Source organism: Pseudochaenichthys georgianus, chromosome 12 (assembly GCF_902827115.2).
Source record: "Pseudochaenichthys georgianus chromosome 12, fPseGeo1.2, whole genome shotgun sequence".
Lineage (NCBI taxonomy): Eukaryota > Metazoa > Chordata > Actinopteri > Perciformes > Channichthyidae > Pseudochaenichthys > Pseudochaenichthys georgianus.
This window is the reverse complement of record NC_047514.1, coordinates 25,880,622-25,902,721: the sequence shown is the minus strand read 5'-3', so window position 1 is coordinate 25,902,721 and position 22,100 is coordinate 25,880,622. Positions and strand designations below refer to the sequence as shown.

General features: G+C 41.2%; 1 protein-coding gene across 1 annotated transcript; it reads right to left on the bottom strand.

Moving 5' to 3' along the window:
* Window positions 1-640: 640 nt before the first annotated feature.
* LOC117455807 (neuropeptide FF receptor 2-like) lies at window positions 641-8,366 on the bottom strand. Its single transcript, XM_034095388.2, has 4 exons — window positions 8,226-8,366; window positions 6,386-6,721; window positions 5,159-5,258; window positions 641-5,065 (listed from the first exon to the last, which is right to left on the bottom strand). Exons 2-4 carry the CDS (start codon window positions 6,711-6,713, stop codon window positions 4,177-4,179), a joined length of 1,317 nt encoding a protein of 438 aa, XP_033951279.1. The 5' UTR covers window positions 6,714-6,721; window positions 8,226-8,366; the 3' UTR covers window positions 641-4,176.
* Between the last annotated feature and the right edge of the window lie 13,734 nt (window positions 8,367-22,100).

Genomic DNA, 22,100 nt, shown 5'->3' with positions numbered 1-22,100 from the left:
AAAACACACACACAAGTTACATTTCACAATATTGCCATACATTAGTCACACTGCTATTGCCTTTATAATATAGGCACAGCAATAATACAAGAACACATTCCTCCTGAATGCAGAGGCTTGCTCACAGTCAGAACACCCGCTGAAAAGTTGGTTTCCATGTTGTGTTAGTCAAGAACCTGAACGTTTTCTGAGTGGTTCTGAAAGGCTATATTTGACATTATATTAATAAACTTTAACCCAGTCCTCAACGGAAATGATGCTCTGCTTTAGATGAGGCAGACTTCTTCGTTTCCAGAACCCTACTATTAAAGGTGAGTACATCAGCAGTTATTATGCTAATATATGTAACTTTCTTGTTTATGACAGTGTTTTAACGTGATCTGTGAGAATACAGAGGGCACATGGAGGCTTGCTCCATGTTCCTGAGACCCTCCTCCCCAGCCGCTGCTTGTCACAGCCGTCAACCCAGCGCTTTTGCCTCGAGGCACTAGAACATGCACTTTGTCTGGAAGCTAACAAAATCCTCATCAAACTCCTTTGCACATCAGCCTTGAGGGTTGTTCTGTTCTAATCATGTCAAAAGGTTGCCTAGGTAGCCTCCTTTCTATCTGAAACAACCAAACTTTTTTAGCAGGAGAAATGTTTTGTACCCTTCTGAATAACAGCCCATTTCAAACTGCACCACTCTGACATTCATTAAATCTCTCAAGTATATCGTTACCTGCAAAGATCATTTGTAATAGGAGTCATCCTATTTCAAAAAACACAATCAAAGCATCGACACCAACGATACGATACGATATTACTTTATTTGTCAGATCAAGTCTGAAATTTGACTTGCGTCACAGCAGCTCCATGTCCAACATTAACAGACAAATATCCAGACACAATACATGAAACACAAACAACAAACATTTAACATAACAGCACAATCACTGAGAGAAAACATGCTCAAAGAGTCTTCAGCGTGCATCTGATCTGGGATCAGCTCTGTATTTACTGTGAGGTCAGACTGATGCACAACAGAGTGCTTCAGTCTGACCTTATTGAATGGTGGGACCCTGTATCTCTGATTAGATGGTAGCAGTTCATATTCACAGTTCAGAACATGGTTTGGGTCAGAGATGATGTTATTGGACAGCCTCACTAGGTTGATAGGCTGAGTCACAGAGTCTCTGACAGGGTGGACCAACAATCTTTGAGCAGATTTTTATCAGGTGGAGCAGTTTTGATTTTAAAGCTGCTGACAAACACTTGTATTAGGTAGTAAATCTCCATGGAGAAAAGCCATGACTGTGAGAACAGCAAAAACTGAGTGCAGAAAAGCTGAACGCAGGTGGAGAAAAACAAATCTCCGGGTTTACTTCGAAATATAGAAAGAGAAACTCTGCGTCTATAATCAGAAAATAAAAAAGGCACGACAGTCTTTCTTTTCTGACATCATTCCCAAAAATAAAAACAACTCACATGCTTTATTTGCTACCATCGACAGACTAACTAACCCCCCAGTGTCAGTAGCTTCATAATTTCTATCCACCAGGGCCTGCAATGACTTTGCCTCCTTCTTCACTGACAAAATCATGCAAATTAGACAGGCAGTCAGTGCCTCTGCATCAGGTACAGCACATGTTTTGTCCCTGTGTCCACCTAAAGCCAATTCAGACACCATGTCACAATTCCGTCTGATAAATGCTAAAGACCTGGAAGACATTATTCAACATCTGAAATCCTCCTCCTGTAGCCTCGATATTATTCCGACAGGATTTTTCAAAACAGTTTTTCCCTGTATGGCCTCAGATATACTTCACATAGTAAACAACTCTCTTCAATCAGGTGTATTTCCACAGGCCCTGAAAACTGCAGTAATTAAACCGCTCCTAAAAAAGCATAACTTGGACACAACCGTAATGAATAATTACAGGCCAATATCAAACCTTCCTTTTTTAAGCAAATTAATTGAAAAAGTTGTTTTTCAACAGTTGAGTCATTTCATGTTTTTAAATGACGGTTTTGATGTGTTTCAGTCGGGCTTTAGACCTAAGCACAGCACTGAGACATCACTTGTTAAGGTCTTAAATGACATCCATTTAAACACAGATAGTGGCAGAATATCAGTTTTAGTATTATTAGATCTCAGCGCTGCCTTTGACACTGTTGACCACAACATATTGCTAGACCGTCTAAAAAACTGGGTGGGAGTTTCAGGAACAGCTCTAAATTGGTTTAGTACCTACTTAAAGGACAGAAAAAACGTTGTCTCAATAGGCAACTACAAATCAACTTTGACAAATATGTCATGCGGGGTTATTCAAGGCTCCACCTTTGCTTTTTAATATCTATATGCTACCTCTGGCTGAAATTATTAAAAAGAGCGATCTAAGCTATCACATCTATGCAGACGACACCCAGATTTATTTTAAAATCACACCAGGAGACTGTTCTCCGATTAGAACACTGAGCACATCACTGACTGGATGACTCAGAACTTTCTCCAACTGAACAAACAAAAAACTGAGCAAAGAAGGACCGATTAAAAGTAATCGCAGAGCTTCAGTCGTCAGACTACACAAAAGCAAGACATCTGGGTGTAGTGATGGACTCAGACCTGAAGTTCAACAGCCACATTACAACAGTCATTAGGTCTGCTTATTATCACCTGAAGAATATATCGAGGATTAAAAAACTAATGTCACAACAGGACTTAGAAAAGCTTGTCCATGCTTTTATTTTCAGTAGACTCGAGTACTGGGCTGACAAAAAAATCCATCAGAAAACTGCAGCTGATCCAGAACGCTGCTGCACGTGTCCTCACTAACACTAAAAGAGTGGATCACATCAGTCCGGTTCTGAAATCTCTACACTGGCTTCCAGTCGGCCAAAGAATTGATTTGAAAGTACTATTGCTAGTTTTTAAATCATTACATGGTTTAGGACCAAAGTATATTGCTGAACTCCTGCATAATTACGAGCCATCGAGGTGCCTCAGGTCTTCTGGGACGGGTCTGCTATCGAGAGTAAAAACAAAACATGGAGGCAGCATTTAGCTGTTATGCCCCGACACTCTGGAACAAACTACCCAAATCATGCACGTCCGCAGAAACGCTTACTATTTTTAAATCGAGACTAAAAACATATCTCTTTGCCACTGCTTTTAATTGAGATGCTCATATTCGAACTACAGTATGCCTTTTAAACATGTATTGTTTACCTGTGGTGTTCATTTTTATTATTTTATTATCTTTGCTTTGTAATGTCTGTTGTAAAATTGTATAATGTGTTTTTAATGTATTTATTCCTAAAAAGTATTTTAATTTGTTTTTTAAAGCACTTTGAATTGTCGCGTACAGAAAAGTGCTACATAAATAAACTTGCCTTGCCTTGCCTATTGCAGTACTGCAGAATGGACATGATCACAGATGTAAAGAACAACAGAAGAATTTCTCTGCTCGCCCCAAAAGACCTGAGACGGCCGAGAAAATACATTCTTTGTTTTGTCCTTTTGCTCAGATATTCAATGTGATCCTTCCATGGCAGCAGATGGTCAATCATTACACCCAAGTATTTGTATGAAACTCCCTGCTTGATCTCATCTGTATGGATGACCATGGGGACTTTATGGGAGACAGATGGTGAGCCAAAAATGATTTCCTCAGTTTTCTTGGTGTTGATCTCAAGAGCATTGCTATCAGTCCACTCAACATCTCATGCTTTACATTCAAATCATTTAACTGGCAAAACACAAAGTGGCTGTAATTGTGAGGAGGTCACAGGAAACACGCCCAACTTAACCAATCTGACGATGCCCTGTTTTAGTTTGAAACATCAAGCTACTGTGTAACATGAAAACAGATTGTAGTTTTGTATTTTCCGACCAACTTCTTTATTAAAACAATGTGACTATTTGGCTGTTCTCTCCTGTTGTATTTCTGACAAAGAATCATTGTAAACTGCCCGGAAAGATGGTAACAAAGGCTGTTGCAAAATCAACCACTGGCATCGTTATTTTTTAAATAATAATAACGTTTTTATAATCACAATTTCAGGGCCTCTCTTTGCTCCATACATCATGATAAACATTCACAATAGACATTCAAAAAGATTCATGATGCAAAATGTTGCAGAGGTTTACATTCACTTGGAACAGATATACATAGAGGCAGCAGACTCACGCAGTCTCTAAAACTGGGATAGCTTATCCAGGTCCTCCATGGTCAGGTCCTGGCCTTTGATATGACTTCTAGCAGACAAGCGGCCCCCTTCCGAGCATTTCCCATTCTCCACTAACTCTGATCTGACTTCAGAGCCCGTCCTCCTGTGGACCGCCGCGGGCTGGACGGGGAGCACGGCGTTCCCTCTGATCCGATGGGAGTAGCTCCTCTGGTGCCTGAAGCCCTCGGAGCAAAGCTGGAACTTGAAAGCCGCCTGAAAGCCCCTGCGAAAGTTCTCGTTGAAGAACCCGTAGATTATGGGGTTGACACTGCTGTTGAAGAAGGCCAACCAGTGAGCTAAGGGGTACACGTAGATGTTGATGACGCGGTACTGGTGCTCCGTCAGGCTGGCGTAGTCGCTCAGCATCATCAGCGTCCACAGAGGGAGCCAGGACAGGATGAAGATCAGAGCCACGACCAGCAGCATCTTGATCACTCGGTTCTTCTTCTTCGTAATCGTGAGGCGGCCCTCCATGCTGGGTTTGTTGTTGCCCCCGCCCTCTTCGGACACACTCACACTGCCGGTCATCTTAGGGATGGCGACCTTGCAGAGGGTGTAGCCGATGCGGGCGTACATGACCACGATAAGGCTGAGGGGAGCCAGGTAGATGTTAGCGAAGAGCACAGTGGTGTAGATTTTCCTCATCTCCTGGTTGGGCCAATTTTCTCGACACCAGTAGAAGGGGCTGGTGTCGTTGCCTCCGAGAACAATTCGCACCCTATGCTCCTTTGTGGCCTGGAGCATGACCCCAGAGGGACACATGATGAACACAGCCAGGACCCATATGATGACGATGATTAGCTTCGAGGTGGAAATGGTCATCTTGTGCTTGAAAGGGTAGACAATGCAGCGGAACCTGGCGCAGAGGGAATTGCCGGGAAATGCATCAAGAGAAAGAAGTGGGCAAGGAGCACATAATATTTGCAATTAATACAAATACAACCCTCACCTGTCAACAGCTATAGCAACGAGAGTGAACACAGACGCTGACACGGAAATCCCTTGCACCATACCGCTCAGCTTACACACCACGCTGCCAAATGGCCATCCTGCAGAGAAGAGAAACACAAGTGTAAATAGATTAAGAGAACCAGGCTGCATGAATATTTTTAAATGTACTTAATACCAAAGATTAGACGGTCTTTTGTGTACTTTGGAAACGGAATATTCATGCTTTTCAAACTAAAGCCATTGCTGAAGTTAAATGTATAAAACTTATAAAGAAGATTTGAATCAGGGATGTTATTAAAGAGGCGCTATTATGGTTGTTCCTTTCCTGTAGTGTGTTCTATACTGTATACTGTTGGTCAGCTAACCAATCAGAGCAGACTGGGCTCTGGTTTCAGACAGAGGGTGAAAAGAGGTGCTGCAGCACAGGCAGTATGAGAACAATAAAGAGCTTTTTGAACATTAAAGCACGGAAACATGTCACATTAGACACTACATACTGATATACACCTGAACATCAGCAGAATATATCCTCTTTAAAGCAGTGGCGAGCCGTCAGGGCCCTTTAGGCCCTCTGTGAGGGCCTAAGATATTCTAAAAAATAATATTTGAAAACATTACAAAAATAATATTTTTTTTAATATTTTTTTTGTTGTTACATTTTTCATTAGTTTTACCAAAATAACTTTTGATTTAATTGTATTTAAAATAATATTTCCAAAGAAATAAATCCTTCGAACCTGCCTGTTCAGTTTCTGTTGGAATGTGAAGGGTTAAATGCCGTCTCTGCGAGAAATTATGAACCGAGTCATTTTCAAGATTGAGTTCCAATGATAAACCGGAGTGGCAAAGGATCAGCTGAATGACCCGCAAGTGCTTCATCCAAAAGGACAGGAGGATGGACTTTGTGTTTCAGTGATTTATCACAAAGGTAGGCCAAAGTCATTTTCAATGCGGGCCGCCGTGCCGACTTCATTCATTTGTAATTGTTACTTGGCTGTGGGTGCCCTGTCATGATAGGTGTTTATATAAATCAATGGTGTCGTTTTGTGTGATAGATGCGTTTTGCACCCCGGGCCGCTGTTTTGATATTCCGCTGAAGTATACGCTGTGACGTAATATCTCTTCTTTTTTTTCGAGGGAAGGGGGGGTCAGAGGGCCTAGGTATAAAAGTCACGGCTCGCCACTGCTTTCAAGAGAGAACAAGTTTAAGTTCCCCATCACTGACCTGTGATGATGTTGTCCACCAGAGTGGTTGGCATGCAGAAGATGCCAACCAGCAGGTCACTGATGGCCAGGTTGAGGATAAACAGGTTGGTGACCGTGCGCATGTTCTTGTTGCGCAGCACGATGAAACACACCACCACGTTACCCATAATGCACACCAGGAAGATGAGGAGGTAGGAGACGGTGAAGACCGCAGCTACCGAGGACGTGTGGAGGTAGAAATCCACAAATGTGATGTTCTGGTGGCTGGAAGGGTTTTCCTTCAATCTAGAGGAATTGGAGGGGTTCAATCCCTCCCAGGTAGTGTTGAGTAGTAGATGCTGGGTCATGGTGGTGTCTGGGTGTATACACACATGGTATAAAACATAGATTATGATGTGCTCGCCATTTTAGTGCATTTGTTCTGGGTTAAGTATCTAATATCTTCTAAACAAAATAAACCAATTACAAAAGAAGATCCTCCCAATTTGAGTGAAATCAGGCAGACCAGAAGAAGGAATCTAATAACATTAAACTGTAGAACCTATCCAGAAATCAATAGTCCTATTCTTGTGTCTCCTGATTCTTGTGAGTGGGTTGATTCAGTATGCTCTCTCACACTCTCTAATAACAACGTGCTCACCACAATGACCCATCTCTTCTGAAAACAATGGGAGAGTGGTTGCTTGCCGATTGCTTGCTTCAATCACCCACCTCCAGCTTTCAGGGATTGAATTCGATTTTTCCCTCAAAATATTTTTGACAAGCATGTGATATATAATATGTATATTGTACACATCTTGGATTGGACTTCCTCTCGTAAATCGTTTGCAAGATTAAGTTTGTTCCTTCTGCAAATTCAATTTAATAAAGCTTGTGTGTTTTTTATTTGATGTATTAATATCCTACAGTTCAACATGTACAGTGCAACTGAAGGATTATCAAATCAAAGTGTGACGTTTTTTCTTAGCTATAAATAGATCAAAGTAGGCCGGGATAACACATTATAAATATGTAATTTATGTTATGTGATGAATACATAACTACTATTTGAATAAACAATTGCAGGTGCTCCATTTCATATTTACACCAAATTCAACATTTGAAATTAAGTGTATTTTTAGCTCGTAACATCAAATTCATTGTCAGAAAAAAACAAAGGTCTGTGCCACAATACAGTTGAACTGAGATTCACTTCACAAACATTTTCTTTTCTTTTTCTCACCCTTCAAGTCTTCATAGGATAATATTAGAATAAAGCTGCAAGCCTATAGTTCAGTTCCTTGTTAATTAACTCACATTAATCATACAGCTCATTATACTGTTGCATGCATGTAATAAGAATATAATTATCTGAGTCTATCAAACGCCTGGAAATCTAAACCTCAGTGGTTGAGAGGAGACCAGTGTGTTTGTGGTTAAATATGCTTTGGGGGAAAACGGGTTGTTTTCCTTGAATCTGTTTGTTCCACATTACATGGATGACTGAGAATATGTTAGATTTCAATTCCCAAATCCTTTGAAAACATCCAGAACACAAAATCAATCCCTGGAGATCCATAGTTGAACTGATAATCAATATGCCTCAAGATACAATGAAAATAGACAGTTTTATCTCATCAAGTTAAGTTATGATGCTTTTAAAAGTCATGCCTGGCGGGTAGCATTTCATATCAGTTCTGAAAGTGCCTCAATGATAACTGAAGGAAAACGTGTTTTGTTTCTAACAGTGCAGTCCTACAATCTTAAAATCTTCACAAGTAACCAATAAAAGAACATTCTATTGTTTAATTTATGCCAGAGGAAGTTGATCTTGCTATAAAAAAAGTGTCCTGAATAATGATATAATAAAAACATCTTACCTTAGAGAAAACAGTATACGTGCAGTATCCCTTCTTCTGTCCTTAGATGTGCTACATGTCTAGATAGTGCCCTCACTCAGAGTGTGAAGCTGCACGTTGTCCTCTCAATGTGAGAGCCGAGCAGCAGGGGGTTTAGTCCGAGCCGCACGAACAGCTCTCAGATACAGAATGATCTACCCCTGAGGGGCAGAAAAAAAGGTGTTGAGAAATGACGTAGCTCGTCTTGGATCAACCCTCTAGCTGTCAAGCACCAACCCTCTTCAGATCAACCCCCTCAATGTTTAAATGAAGAAACTCTCAGAGTAACCCGTAGCTACGTAACTGTAACTGCTGTTTCCACAGGATGCTTAATCAACACGTTTAAAATGCTTTGACACAAATCCTGTAAAAACTGCGGGGAAACTCACTTTGAGGAGTGGAACATGTCCACCGTTACGTTTGGTAGAAGTGGGACTTTTAAAAATAGACCGAGTAAAAAAGAGCTTGAACTTTGCAAAGGCTGCCTAAGTAAGTAATGGCTTCTCCAGAAAGGAATACATTGGATCTTCCATCCCCCAGCTGGCTCACATCATGGAGATGTTTGGGAAAGATGAATCAGATCAGTACGAAAGGTTCTCAACACCACCCTGAATGTACAAAGTCTCGACGAAGAGGGACTTAACACAGTCTGAAGCATGTGAAGCAGAAGCTATTCTCAATAGCCGTCCAATCACCAAAGCTTCTAGATCTAAACGACCTCGAAGCACTTATTGTAAGTCGCTTTGGATAAAAGTGTCAGCTAAATGTAATGTAATGTAATAAAAGCACTGACACCGAATCATCTTTTGCTCCTTAAGACAACACCATCCCTGCCACCAGGACAGTTTCAAAAGGAAGACATTTACGCTCGCCGTAGGTGGAGACAAGTTCAATCAATCAATCAATCAATGTTTAGTTATATAGCCCAATATCACAAATGTTACATTTGTCTCAGTGGTCTTCACAGTGTGTACAGAATATCAGTATGACAATACGACACCCTCTGTCCTTAGACCCTCACATCGTATGTAGGAGCCAAAATGCTTGTTTTTGCCTTACTTATTATTTGTATTATTATCTTGTATTTCTGTTTGCATCACGTTTCATTCTTATTGTTTATCACTTCCGGCAATGGTCACGTGGGTATGGTTTATTGATATTTAGTCACCTGTTGGATTCCGGTTGGGAGGATATTGATGTAGGAAGAGGGTGAATTTGCTTTCTGTTGACTAAATGTAGCGGCAATAACTCCCTATGAGTTAGCTGCTGAGAGGCTAAAAGATGCTGCTAAAAACCAAGCCATCTTTTCCACCTGGACTGTTTCATAAAGAGGACATATATGCTCGTCGAAGATGGAAACAAGTTCAGTACATCTCAGACTTGTTTTGGAAACGATGGATTAAGGAGTACTTGCCTCTACTCCAGGAACGACAGAAGTGGTCAAATGTCAAGCGCAACTTCATACCAGGAGATATTGTGCTCATAGTCGATGACTCAGCACCTCGCAATTCATGGCTTACAGGAAGGATTGTACAAACCATTCCAGACAGAAGAGGACTTGTACGTCAGGTGCGAGTGAAGACAAAAACTAGCTATCTGGACAGGCCTATCACAAAGATCTGCCTTCTACAGGAAGCAGAAGAGCCGTGAGGAAATTAGTGAACTTCATAGACCTTGACATTGACGTTTTTTCCGATTTTTTATTAAGTGATAGTAAAGATCACTCCTTCATAGGCTAACAAACTATATCTTTTTTATTTTATTTTCTATTTTTTGCCTAAAGAAGAAAAGGACACTTTAACAAAAGGACGTTTTTTCTTGATTGTCTCCTACATAATTTTTCAGTTGTGTAATTATTATGTTGATATAATTAGGGGCCGGAATGTAGGAGCCACATATGAAGCCATTTCTGTGTTTGTTAAGATACATGTTTTTTGAGTCACTATAGGTGGTGGGCGTGTCATTGCATTTGGGTGGTGACGTTTGTGCTTATATCCGGTTGCTTTTACCTGTGCACCGGGCAATAGATGGGGGAGTGAGCTAGAGAAGGACAATTTTTGTTGACCGTCAGGTCTGGAGTCGTATATTGTTTGTTTTCGTCTTTATTAAACACCATGGACTACAAATGACTACGGACTCTTACATGGAACGCGTCACAGCAAAGAGCATCTTTTAGCCTCTCAGCAGCTAACTCATAGGGAGTTATTGCCGCTACAATTAGTCAACAGAAAATGGATCGCCGCATCGAAGACGCGACGGAATGGACCGGATCCTAAGCAGACAAAGCCAAGACGTTCGGGAGCACGGAGTTGGAACACTGAGACAGTTTCCCCCTCGGCGAAGTGGAAAGGAAAAGCCACAATTCACCGTGGCCGCAGGCGGGAACTGATTGACATGGAGCACATCACAGCCAGTTGAGGCGGTAGGCACAATTGCGTTCATTCTGTGTATGTTTTATTTTGGAACACAGTTTGGAAGTGCCGCCGTTAGTCCATTGGGGACTGCTATTTGGCCTGTTTTGTGCGTGCTGGTTATGCCGATATCGGCGAAGGTTTGGATTTCCGGAATTGTTTGTAACGTGCACAGCTGTGATCACTGATCAGGCACCACATCTGTGACAAGATTGACATTAGTGAATACTGTTGTGTGCATATTGGAACATGCAAAATGAGTGATAACAACGAAAATGAGGATGGAGTGGACAGTGTGTTAAATATTGGAAACAGAACTAGCACATTTTCTTTTCATGGCTCAAGATCCAGAGTAAGATCAAGAACTGCATCTGCTTATATAAAAGCTCAGGCGGAAGTGGCTTCCCTGATGGTTTTACAAAATCTACTTCAAAAGAAACATGCTTTAGAAAAACAGGAACATGCTTTAGAAAAACAGAAACATGAGCTGAGGATAAGAAGAGAACAACTGGACCTAGAAGGAGACATCGCCGCCACCATGGCTAAAATGAAGGTTCTTGCTGCATCAAAGAAATCCAGTGTTCCGAGTAGCTGCACTACAGGATCTGATGGCAAGCAGTCATATTTTGGAAACGGACTTAAGGAAAAGAAAACCCTTCATATCAAAACAGATCCTTTTGTACCCCAGTCACAAGTTATATATACATCTGCACCAATCATTCCAGAGCACAGTGTAGCTAATCTAAAAACATCAACAATAACAACCAAGGACCAGAGTTGGGTGTAACGCGTTACTTTGTAACGCGTTACTTTGTAACGCGTTACTGTAATAATATTACTTTGTCGGTAACGGAGTAGTGTAACGCGCTACTTTTATAATCCAGTAATCACACTACAGTTACTAACATTGCCCCGACACGCGTTACTTCGTTACTTTCTAAAATCAGTCATAATCAAACCTCAACAAACACCTGCAAAGAACACATGCTAGGTGAAGCTAACGCACATAGCTGTTGTTTATTTATATCACACAGACACACACATCACAGACACAGACACTGCACACCACAGACACACACACCACAGACACACACATCACACACACACACACACACACACACACACACACACACACACACACACACACACACACACACACACACACACACACACACACACACACACACACACACACACACGTAGTTCTTCTTCTCTGTTTTCCGGTTGTTGCTTGTTTTGAATGACGAATACACACTACCGCTGCCTGCTGGTAAGGAGAGTTATTGCCACTCACGCATGCGCAGTTCGTAGGTGCTCGGCTGAAGTCTGGCTCCAGTGCAACACATGGCCAACACGCAGGAGAACACGCTGACGCAACAGCGTGAGCAGAGATAGACTGCGCAAAATATACAGATAGCAGGAGACAGAGGACAGCCACGGTCAGATAACAGGAGACAGAGGACAGCCACGGTCAGATAGCAGGAGACAGAGGACAGCCATGGTCAGATAGGAAAACATTCAGGAGCTATCTGGATCAGTCTTATGCGACAATGGAAACTGAACTAAAGAGAACATTTGAAACTTTAGCAGTCTGCGTGATCTGCCTGTAGGGAGGGGCGGGCCGGCCCTGCGAGTAAAGTAACGAGTAAAGTAACGAATTACTTTATGTAGATAGTAACGAAGTAGTGTAATATATTACTTTTTTTTGAAGTAATATGTAATATGTAATATATTACTTTTTTTTAGTAACGACCCCATCTCTGCCAAGGACAGAGATGACACTGAAATAATCACATCTACCATAACACTCGAGTCACAACCTCATCCAGTAGAAAGCAAATTTGCAACCATGAAAGCGGGACAAATTAAATACGACATAGAAACAAAGGAAACTAAGATGTACAGAAAAGAACCAGGCATACAAGTGGCCTTACTGGGGCCGGTGAAGAGGACTGCAAACTCTCAGTCAGTGATGGGTGCCAGCAGGACGTCTGTAATGACAGTGGATATGCTGTGGAAACATCAATTTAAGATGCACTATCCTGAAGGTGGCAGAGACATCCAGAGACTTTCCATGGGGAAGCAGCGGTTCCGGGATCCCGTCTTAAAATCTGCCAAACTATTGGAAGGACCAATCACATTAGATTGGAAAAGGACAAGGAAAAAAGGACTTGTACTTGGGATTCAGATGAAGACAAATAGTGGCTTTCTGAACATACCCCTCAGCCAAGTACGCCTTTTTCATGAGGCAGAGAAACTTTTGCCATGTCTAAATAATTTTAAATGTTTGACCTTGCTCCTTGCCCCCTGCATACAGTGACTATGTTTGCACCCTGCACTCACAATACTACACACAGCAGACTTGATTGCTTGTATACTGATCTATGAATACTGGATTTAAAACATGATGATCTGCATATCATTAGAATATACAGTGCTTTATTGTAATTGGTTTTGAATAATTATTATAAATTGTTATATAATAATTAGGGGCCGGAATGTAGGAGCCAAAATGCTTGTTTTTGCCTTACTTATTATTTGTATTATTATCTTGTATTTCTGTTTGCATCGCGTTTCATTCTTATTGTTTATCACTTCCGGCAATGGTCACGTGGGTATGGTTTATTGATATTTAGTCACCTGTTGGATTCCGGTTGGGAGACAGTCAGGAGACATCGTGACCATCATGGATGACTCAGCGCCTCGGAACTCCTGGCTTACTGGAAAAGTTGCTGAGACCATCGTTGACAAAAAGGGATGTTGTTGGGGAATCATTTGCCCTGCATGTCCTCCTTCGCCCTCTGACGCAGCTGACCAACCTTGAGCAGCCGTTATCTCCCATAAGGAGGGGCATATTGTATTATATACTAGCATATTGTTGATGTTGCCAGTTTGTGACCGGGCAACTCTCTGTCAGAGATAGTTATTGTTGTGGGACACCTGGAACACATCCTTCTCGGGGTGTAGATGACCCCGAGCCATAAGCGCCAACAACTGTGATTCAGTGTCCTCAGCTGTTTAGTCTGTCTATTGAAGAATGTTGAGTATTACACTCTGAACTAGTTCAAACCTGGGGCTACAGGAGGGTTCTTGAGGATTGATTGTGGCATCTCAACCATGTGGTCATCTTGTGGCCCGTGTGGTTCACATGTCTTGTGAATCAAATCTAATCAAATCAAGTTTTATTTATATAGAACATTTATAAACGTGCTGTACATATAATAAAAATAGCCTACAGTAGAGACACTTTACAGCAAATACAACAGCACAGATTGTTCAGAATATCAGTATGAGAAAAACGACACCCTCTATCCTTAGAATGGGACGCCCTGCCCGTTGAAAACTGACTCTCAAGGGGTACCCTGTCCGTAATAGAGTAACGGGGAGGGGCCCTGACCGACCGTCAACATGTGACGTGTTGGGAGTGAGAACGTGTTAGTTAGGAAGAAGCAGCCAGAGAAATCACGACTATCGCCTCTTTAAACACGGCTCCAGCTGCAGCGCGGGGTGTGTGTGTAAATACCTCCCCGTATCTGTTTTGCTAATGCGAACTGAGAGGGAGAAAGTCATAGTCTGTGCCTACGGCTTTAACTCACGCCACCGCCATCTCTATTAAAAAGGAGAATGGTCCAAATGCACACTCGTTGTTTGTGACCGTTTTCTACGTGCTGGTAAAACGGGGCAGCGCAAGGTGCGTGCATTTCCTGATGCGCCACAGTTCCCTACATGCTGGAGGAACTGGTGCGGTGCCGGTCCGGCGTGCATACGTGTACACAATTATAGGCTAATTGATCACGGGGGGTGGGCAGTGGCATGCGAGTGTAGAGCAAAACTGTCTTTCATCGTTGTGATGAACACGATGGCGAGTGTATAGGCTGGTCCGTAGTGACTACAGTTAACTGTGCTGTTGTTGGAGAGAAAGGGTAGAGGGAAAATAAAAGTCGATGCGCTCCTGATCGGGGGGGGGCATAGCGCCACAGAATAGAGCAGTGGTTGTCGCAAGATGATAAGCTAGTTATGGCTCTTGGACGGTCATCAGGCACCGATCATATGATTTGTATAAGGGTGGAAGCATGGGTCAAGGCGCCCCACTGGAGATAATTCCCTACCGGACCGCGGATTGGGGGTTGGGACCCCTGGGCTATCAGATAGTTTCACTTTCACACATCAGCTCCGTAGCAGCTGTCACTGCGCATAGGGGAGGGGGGGGGTTGGCAGGGAAACGGGGTTCAGGGGGAGTGGCTGTACCCGTAGGATAGAAAAGGGGGAAGTGACGTCTGACTCAGAGGTTGCACGGCTGTGGAAAAGAACGTGTTGCCCAGTTGCCCACATTCTGTTACTGATTTTGGCTAGTTAGCTAGCAGGTTTATTGTTTTGGGTGCAGTCACTTTTGCCTCCACTTGCTGTTCAAATAAATGTTGAAAGAAAAAGTAAATCTGTTCATATGGGTGTTGAGAGGTGTATCCATAGATTTAGTCCCTAATTTTGCTCTCAAAGTGCTTTAACTTTAACATTTAAAAAAATTATCTTCCCGGAGGAGTATGCCCCCGGACCCCCCTAGAGGAGGTGAACATCTGTTAACATTAAAATCACTAAATATATGCTGTAACTATTTTTGCTCTAGGCAACTCAAGGGCTCAGGTGATGTGATTACTATATGAATAATTGTCCAAAATAACATTAAATGCATAGGGTTTTTTGTTAAGTAACATACTTTTGTCGCCGGCCGGCCGATACATGCCGCGCATTAAGTGGGCCTGTCTGTCAATTAATCCCCGGGCCACTTTTTCCCCCCAGTCCGCCCCTGGGCGCTACCTAAACCCTCCTGTTCTTTGGATGACAGCTTGCGCCTCGACGCACTCCGTGAAGGTATTTCATGTTCGGGATCATTTGTTTTTTGTCTAACATTGCTTCGTGCAAGTGACAATTGTTGTCGTCTTCTCTGTGAACGTTGTTATCGCTGTTCTTTTGCCATTTTGAGATTTAAATTTCCAGCGAAATCTAAACCTAAAGTGTTTTAGAACACCACGTGACGCTTCTGAACGAATCACGTTGTCAGAAATTGACACCAGCCAATGACATTTTGTTTCTTGGTTTAAGACCCCTTTGTACTTTCACGATTGGATGCTGATACAAAGGAAATGACCATTTGGATCCGATGAGATTATGCAGGAGAGACCGAGCTTTCCAACGATACCTCTGATGACATGGTGCAAACAGCGGTCGCGGTACTTTATGTTACGTTAGAAAGCTAACTGTTGGTGAATTTAGGAGAAACCTACGGACGTAAATAGACAAACTATATGTACTATATGTATTTTGTACGTTTTCCTTCCAAAAGCCTGAAAGAAAACATGTTATGAAATCAAAATAGCACAACATCTTAAAATTGACCAGTGCATGAATAACTATGTGTGTCTGTCGAGGTATGGGAAACACTGTTATTTGTATGACAATTCACTAACAACATCCCCCCCCCCCCTGCCGATGCTCCATGGCGGAGGCTCCGGTAGAAATTGCTGGGAATTGCGTTTTTACTGGTTTTTACCCCATGTCTGACCAATTGTTGAACAGCATTTCCGAGCACATGACTTGTGTTTAAAGTTTATAGTCCATTTGAATTTAGCCTGTGTGAACGCAAACCGAACCTTCTGAAAAATGAAACAATGAAGGCTTCTCAATACTCTAATTTCCCCTCCTCGACTCCTCCGCTCGCATCTCCTGTGGACAGGACTAAATCACGAGGATAGGAGTCGAGGATAGGAGTCGAGGAGGGGATAATAATGGTGCTTTTTGGAACACCAACACAACAAAACTGAGGGGGAATGAGAGACAGGGACTGAATACATTCAAAAACTCACTGAAGAATATCAGGGGGATTTCAAACATGAATTAGCATCGCTTCCCTGCCAAAACATTTAAAACAACATCCTTGCATATCTAATGTCATTATGTGGAAACCTTGACACATGCTACAAAGAGAGAGATATTTTCTTTTTATATCTCCAAAGGTGAAAGGCGGCAGATTTGCAGCACGTATGTACAAATACAAATCTAAACACTGTCATTGACATATCAATTGTGCACCGTGCAAGTGAATAAAAGTGCACGGCTTTAGAATGTATCTGTAGATCAGCACAAAAGTCCATGCCAGCTAGAACTTGGGGTATTTGATACAACAAATTGATTTGTTTGTTTCTTTGCCATGTGATATGTGATCTCTGTTCTGTTTCTATGACTGATTGTCCTAAATGTTTATGTTTATTATCTCGATGCCCAAGACAAATTTCTCCTAAGGGAGACAATAAAGCTCTATCTAATCTAGACATGTACATTACAGTATCCATGCATTTGGGCTCATCAACATGCAGCGTTGCCTCGGAGCAGGAAAGTCATTACCTTAAACCAGCTGGGTGGAGATTGTGTTTCCTCCCACAGACCATCAGAAATGTCTGTTGGAGACATAGATCTGTTCTATACTGCTTTATTTACCAATGGATAGGAAATATATAGTAACAGGAAGAGCTAGGTGCACTACAGGGAGCATTATCACTGGCAACAGCCATCAAATGAAATGGCTTATAAACATTTATTTTGTCCGATGCAATATAATAAATGGCCAATGTGACTCCTCTCCACTTATTTTAAAGAAGCCAAAATATATGAAACACAACAAATCTGCAAGGAAATGAACACCATGATGAATAGTTAGGCAAGTAAAAACACTTGTGGGTCAAAATAGTAATCCTTTTACTTGTCATAAGAATCTTTATTTTCAATAGATTTCAATTGATAAAAATTACATTTTATTGTCTTTTTCCTTTTCCTGGCAGAAATGTGCTTCCATACATGGTGGAGCCCAGTTTTATATCAGAGGGACATGTTCACATTTGGAATAAAGGAGCAAAACTTAAAAAACACATTTCATTTTTACTATCCACAACTTTAAAAGAAAAACACTATTATTATTCCCCAAACTATTAGCTAGTATCACGTTAGTTAAACAATGGAGTAACATAACAAATTATTTGGACTGTAATTGTTTTCAATCACAGTTAAACAATGCCCTCATTGTGATTCCCAGAGATAAAATAAAGGAGGTGCTACTCTTTACACGAGCCAGCCAACAAAACTCACTTTGACAATCTGGGTCAGCCTACATGACGTTGTAACAATAATTACAGGCTTCACACGTGGAAAAGTGAATTTGTTGCACAGTGGTTTTCTGCTCCGTTTACCTCATTATTAAACTGTCTGCTAAAGTTCCCAGCACTGCCCCTGTCAGCATAAGCTCACTCTATTGCGGAGATATTCCCGCGAGAGTGCGGAAAACTTAAATGTATTTATTTATTTCAAATGTGAAATTTTACCAATATACTCACGGACCACTAGGGGGCGCTCATGGACCACCAGTGGTCCGCGGACCACACTTTGAGAAGCACTGCGGGGGGGGGTTCCTATGCTCACGGCTGCATTTCGCCCTTTAGATATATTTCAGGATCAGGGTCTAATGGCCAGACTTAACATTTATCATATGGCATGTGTCAATAAATGTTCTTTAAACAAAATGAAGTCTCTCCTGATTGAACTAAAGATAGTGGTTTGACCAACTCTCCCTAGTCTTATAACACATCCATGATTGCATGTGGCCACTTGAGAACACCTTTTACTGACAGAATGGCCGTACACCCAGAGGGAAAACCATACTGTATAAAAACACACTAATGGCTCCCCTCGAAAAGTGACACAGTGAGCGGAATCTGAACCGAAATCAAAGGATATTGTTATTGTGAGGAGTGTGTCATTAAAAGGGATCTACAGCGTGTGGAAAGGTTAGTGCTTTGTCAGGTAATTATGAGTGTTAAGAAAGAGCTCTGCAGAACATCTAGCCCTGGCATAAGTTGATGGTTCCCCAAACTTTTCACATCTTACCTTAGATTTTCATGGATGTGCTACCTCTAACCAACCCTGTCTCCTAAAAATTACGTTCCCACAGAACTAAACTGCATTCTCAATTACGTTTAGCTAGAAACTTATTTTCTCCCACGTTACGTTCGTTTTGAACGTATCTCAAATACATTTATTTTCTACATATCTTTGCCATTTATTGTCTTGCTTATAATAATGATAATAGTCATTTATAAATATCATTTTAGAGCACACATTTGAAATCAGTAGGCGAGGCTGTAATTTCGCCAGCTGTTACTCTCATGAGTGAGGCAGAAAATAATAGTTTTAACATGCCAAAAAGCTGCTGTGTCGTTTATTGCACCTCAAACATTAAAACAAATCTAGAGTTACGTGTTTCTGTACTTCCTCTAAGAAGAAAGGACAGTTACGGTACGTCCACACAGCAGCTTTTCAAAAATCTTGAAAATCTTGGAGCTGGGCGTGTCTGAAAGCTTGGGGATTTTTTGCGAGCAATGCAACCAACAACCAATCACATGAATCTCCCGCCCCCGACATACAAAGCAAAAAACCCCGGGGATTTTATGCGAGCAATATATATATATATATATAAACTCCCCAAACAGGCAGAAACCTACCAGTTTCACCCACTGTCTCGGCCACCTCCTTCCATGCCTGGTTCCTCCGGTTTGTATCCCGTTAATAGTTCTGGTCGTAAAGAACCGGGTGATTTGCTACGGTAATTTCTCGTTTGGAATATGAGGAAATGAACTGTGGTCTGGTTCTCCCTGCTTACACGCGGTTTGATTGGCTAGCGCTTCTACTGTCAGATTTGCATAAACGTGATTTGATTGGCTGGCGCTTCCAGCTCAGCTTCAAAAGTTGAACATTGCTCAACTTTTGAATCCTGGAAATCCTGGAAATCTTCGCTTCGCTCCCCCACAATGCAGTTCGGCGAAAAGCGAGGCAAAGTGACGTCATCCCCATTCAAAGTCAATGGGCAGAGAAGCGTTGGAAGTGGTGGAAGATTCGTCTAAAGCTGCTGTGTGGACGTACCGTAACAGAAGATCTCTGTGACGCCAGATGTGGTGTTGTTAATGCGATATGATATCCGAAAAAAAATTCAGTTTAGGATGGCCGAAGACACTACACTACCCATAATCCCCAGCTATCGTTTGGGACTACAGTCCCGTTGACAAACCCGTCATTAATCTTCAAGCTCTGGGATTGGATGTTGGAGTGGCAGCGTGCCAAGGTTACGCCAAGCGTCAAACTCTTTGAAATAGAACGAAACCACGGCAGATTATTCAAAACTGGACTTGAACGCCCCCCCAGAACTACACATGCTGGCTATTGTGTTTTGCACATTTATCTGCAGATCTCTATAAAGTATATTCATTACTCGTTATTCTCTACTAATAGTTAATTAAAAACTGTATATAATTGCTATTTTGCACATCCCTTTCAAGATTTCAAGATGTTCTAAGGTTTATTGACATATCATATACACAACTATGGTGTAGTTATGCAATGAATGAAAAACTTGGGTCACAGGTTCTTCAACAGTGCATTACAAGACATCAATCAATATGTGTACCTCCACCATTAAACTGTCAAATTCTGCACATTTCTTATACTATCCACATACATAAGAGTATAATTAATGTGTATAATATCAGTTAAAATAAGTGCTTCAACATAGTTAACATTGCAGTAAAGCAATGTATTAGACGTTAAGTACTTTGTCAGGCTTAATATTTATCTGTAGATACCCCCAAAGGTTTTTTCTTATTTGAAAGAAGACCTTAACCTAAAGTATTCTTAAATGTGTTAATAAAGGTTAATTAGTTTGTCTGTTTTGCACATCCTCCTATTAATATCTTTATACATCCAGCACTAAACTGTTTTATTGTAGAGATCACTTACAGTATCTTCTTGATTTTTTATATTCTATATTTCTATCACAGACCTTCTACTTTCCGCCTATGAAAGTATGTACTCTTAATATTTTTTTCATCAAATAACATTATTCAACAAAAATAACATTATTCAACAAAAATAATTCAATAACGTGCTTTAACCACTAGGCGGTGCACACAAGGTACACACAGCATACTAATAATAACTTTCTATTATTAGTGTAGGACACTTATGTATGTATAACATCTGAAGATGTGTAGTTTACTAATTTTATTCATTACATTACATTACATTGCATTTAGCTGACGCTTTTATCCAAAGTGACTTACAATAAGTACATTCGACCAGGAAGACACAACCTTGAAGAAAAAATAATCATATAAGAACATCAGGTTTCAAAGAGCCAATCGTTTCAAGTGCTACTCAACTGGCTTTAGATAAGCCAGTCCTTTATTAGTATATAAGTGCTCTGTTAGCAGTTCTTTGTTAGTCATTCTATCGCTCGAAGTGGAGTCGAAAGAGATGAGTTTTCAGTCTGCGCCGGAAGGTGTGTAAGCTTTCTGCGGTCCTGATTTCAATGGGGAGCTCATTCCACCATTTTGGAGCCAGGATAGCAAACCCACGTGTTTCTGCTGATGGGAACTTGGGTCCCCCTCGCAGTGCGGGTGCAGCGAGCCGTTTGGCTGATGCAGAGCGTAGAGCACGTGCTGGGGTGTACGGTTATTCATGTTTTTACATAATTTTACAGGATATTGCTATACTATTTCTCATGTTTTACTTCTACACATTAATATCTGATTTGTAAAACATCACAGACAGAAAGGTATATCTGTCATTTAATGGTAAGCTATTGAAATTGTGATTCCATAGATGTGTCTCCCATCACCCAAATCCCCTGACTATTCTCTCAATTGAGTATTTACATTCTTATATTCAAAGAAAATCAGTAATATCTTTAAAAACTACAAGTCCTTTTCTATCAGCTGTGCACCATTATGGTGTAAATATAACCGAATTAGTGTTGATATTGCAAGGAGACGTAGTTTGTGAAAAGAAATGCAAGATGTTGTTTAATTGTTGATATATGTATGATCCACGTCACATATTCAGTTTTGATGGCAGTTCTCCTGTTTGTCCAGAAGTCTTCTCATCAGGGCTCTATAAATAAAGAACTACGGCAGATATGTAATATTTAATGCAGCCGAACCGTGTATTACAATGCCGTTATGACCTCCAACGAGAAAAGCAAGCACACTCGGAATAAAGTATTATTTTATTTTTTTTAAATGTTTTCGGATATCATATCGCATTAACATCATATCCCAACATGCATTGCGGCTAAAACATCCAATCAACGAGCTTCAAGCTGAGGATCTTGGGTAATCTGTTCAGTGGGTGGTTTGTGGCGTGTATCGCTCGAAGTGTCCCTTATAGGCCTACGTCTGTTTCCGGTGACTTTATTTACGGCTAACAAGCATGCTAAAAAGCCCAAGATTATAGAATTAAACGAATAAATAAAAACAAGGATAATTGTGTGTTATTGTTGAGTAAATAACAGTGTGTTATTTAGAAAAGAATAACAAATTAGAAGGAAAAAAAGATTTTAAAAATACAGATT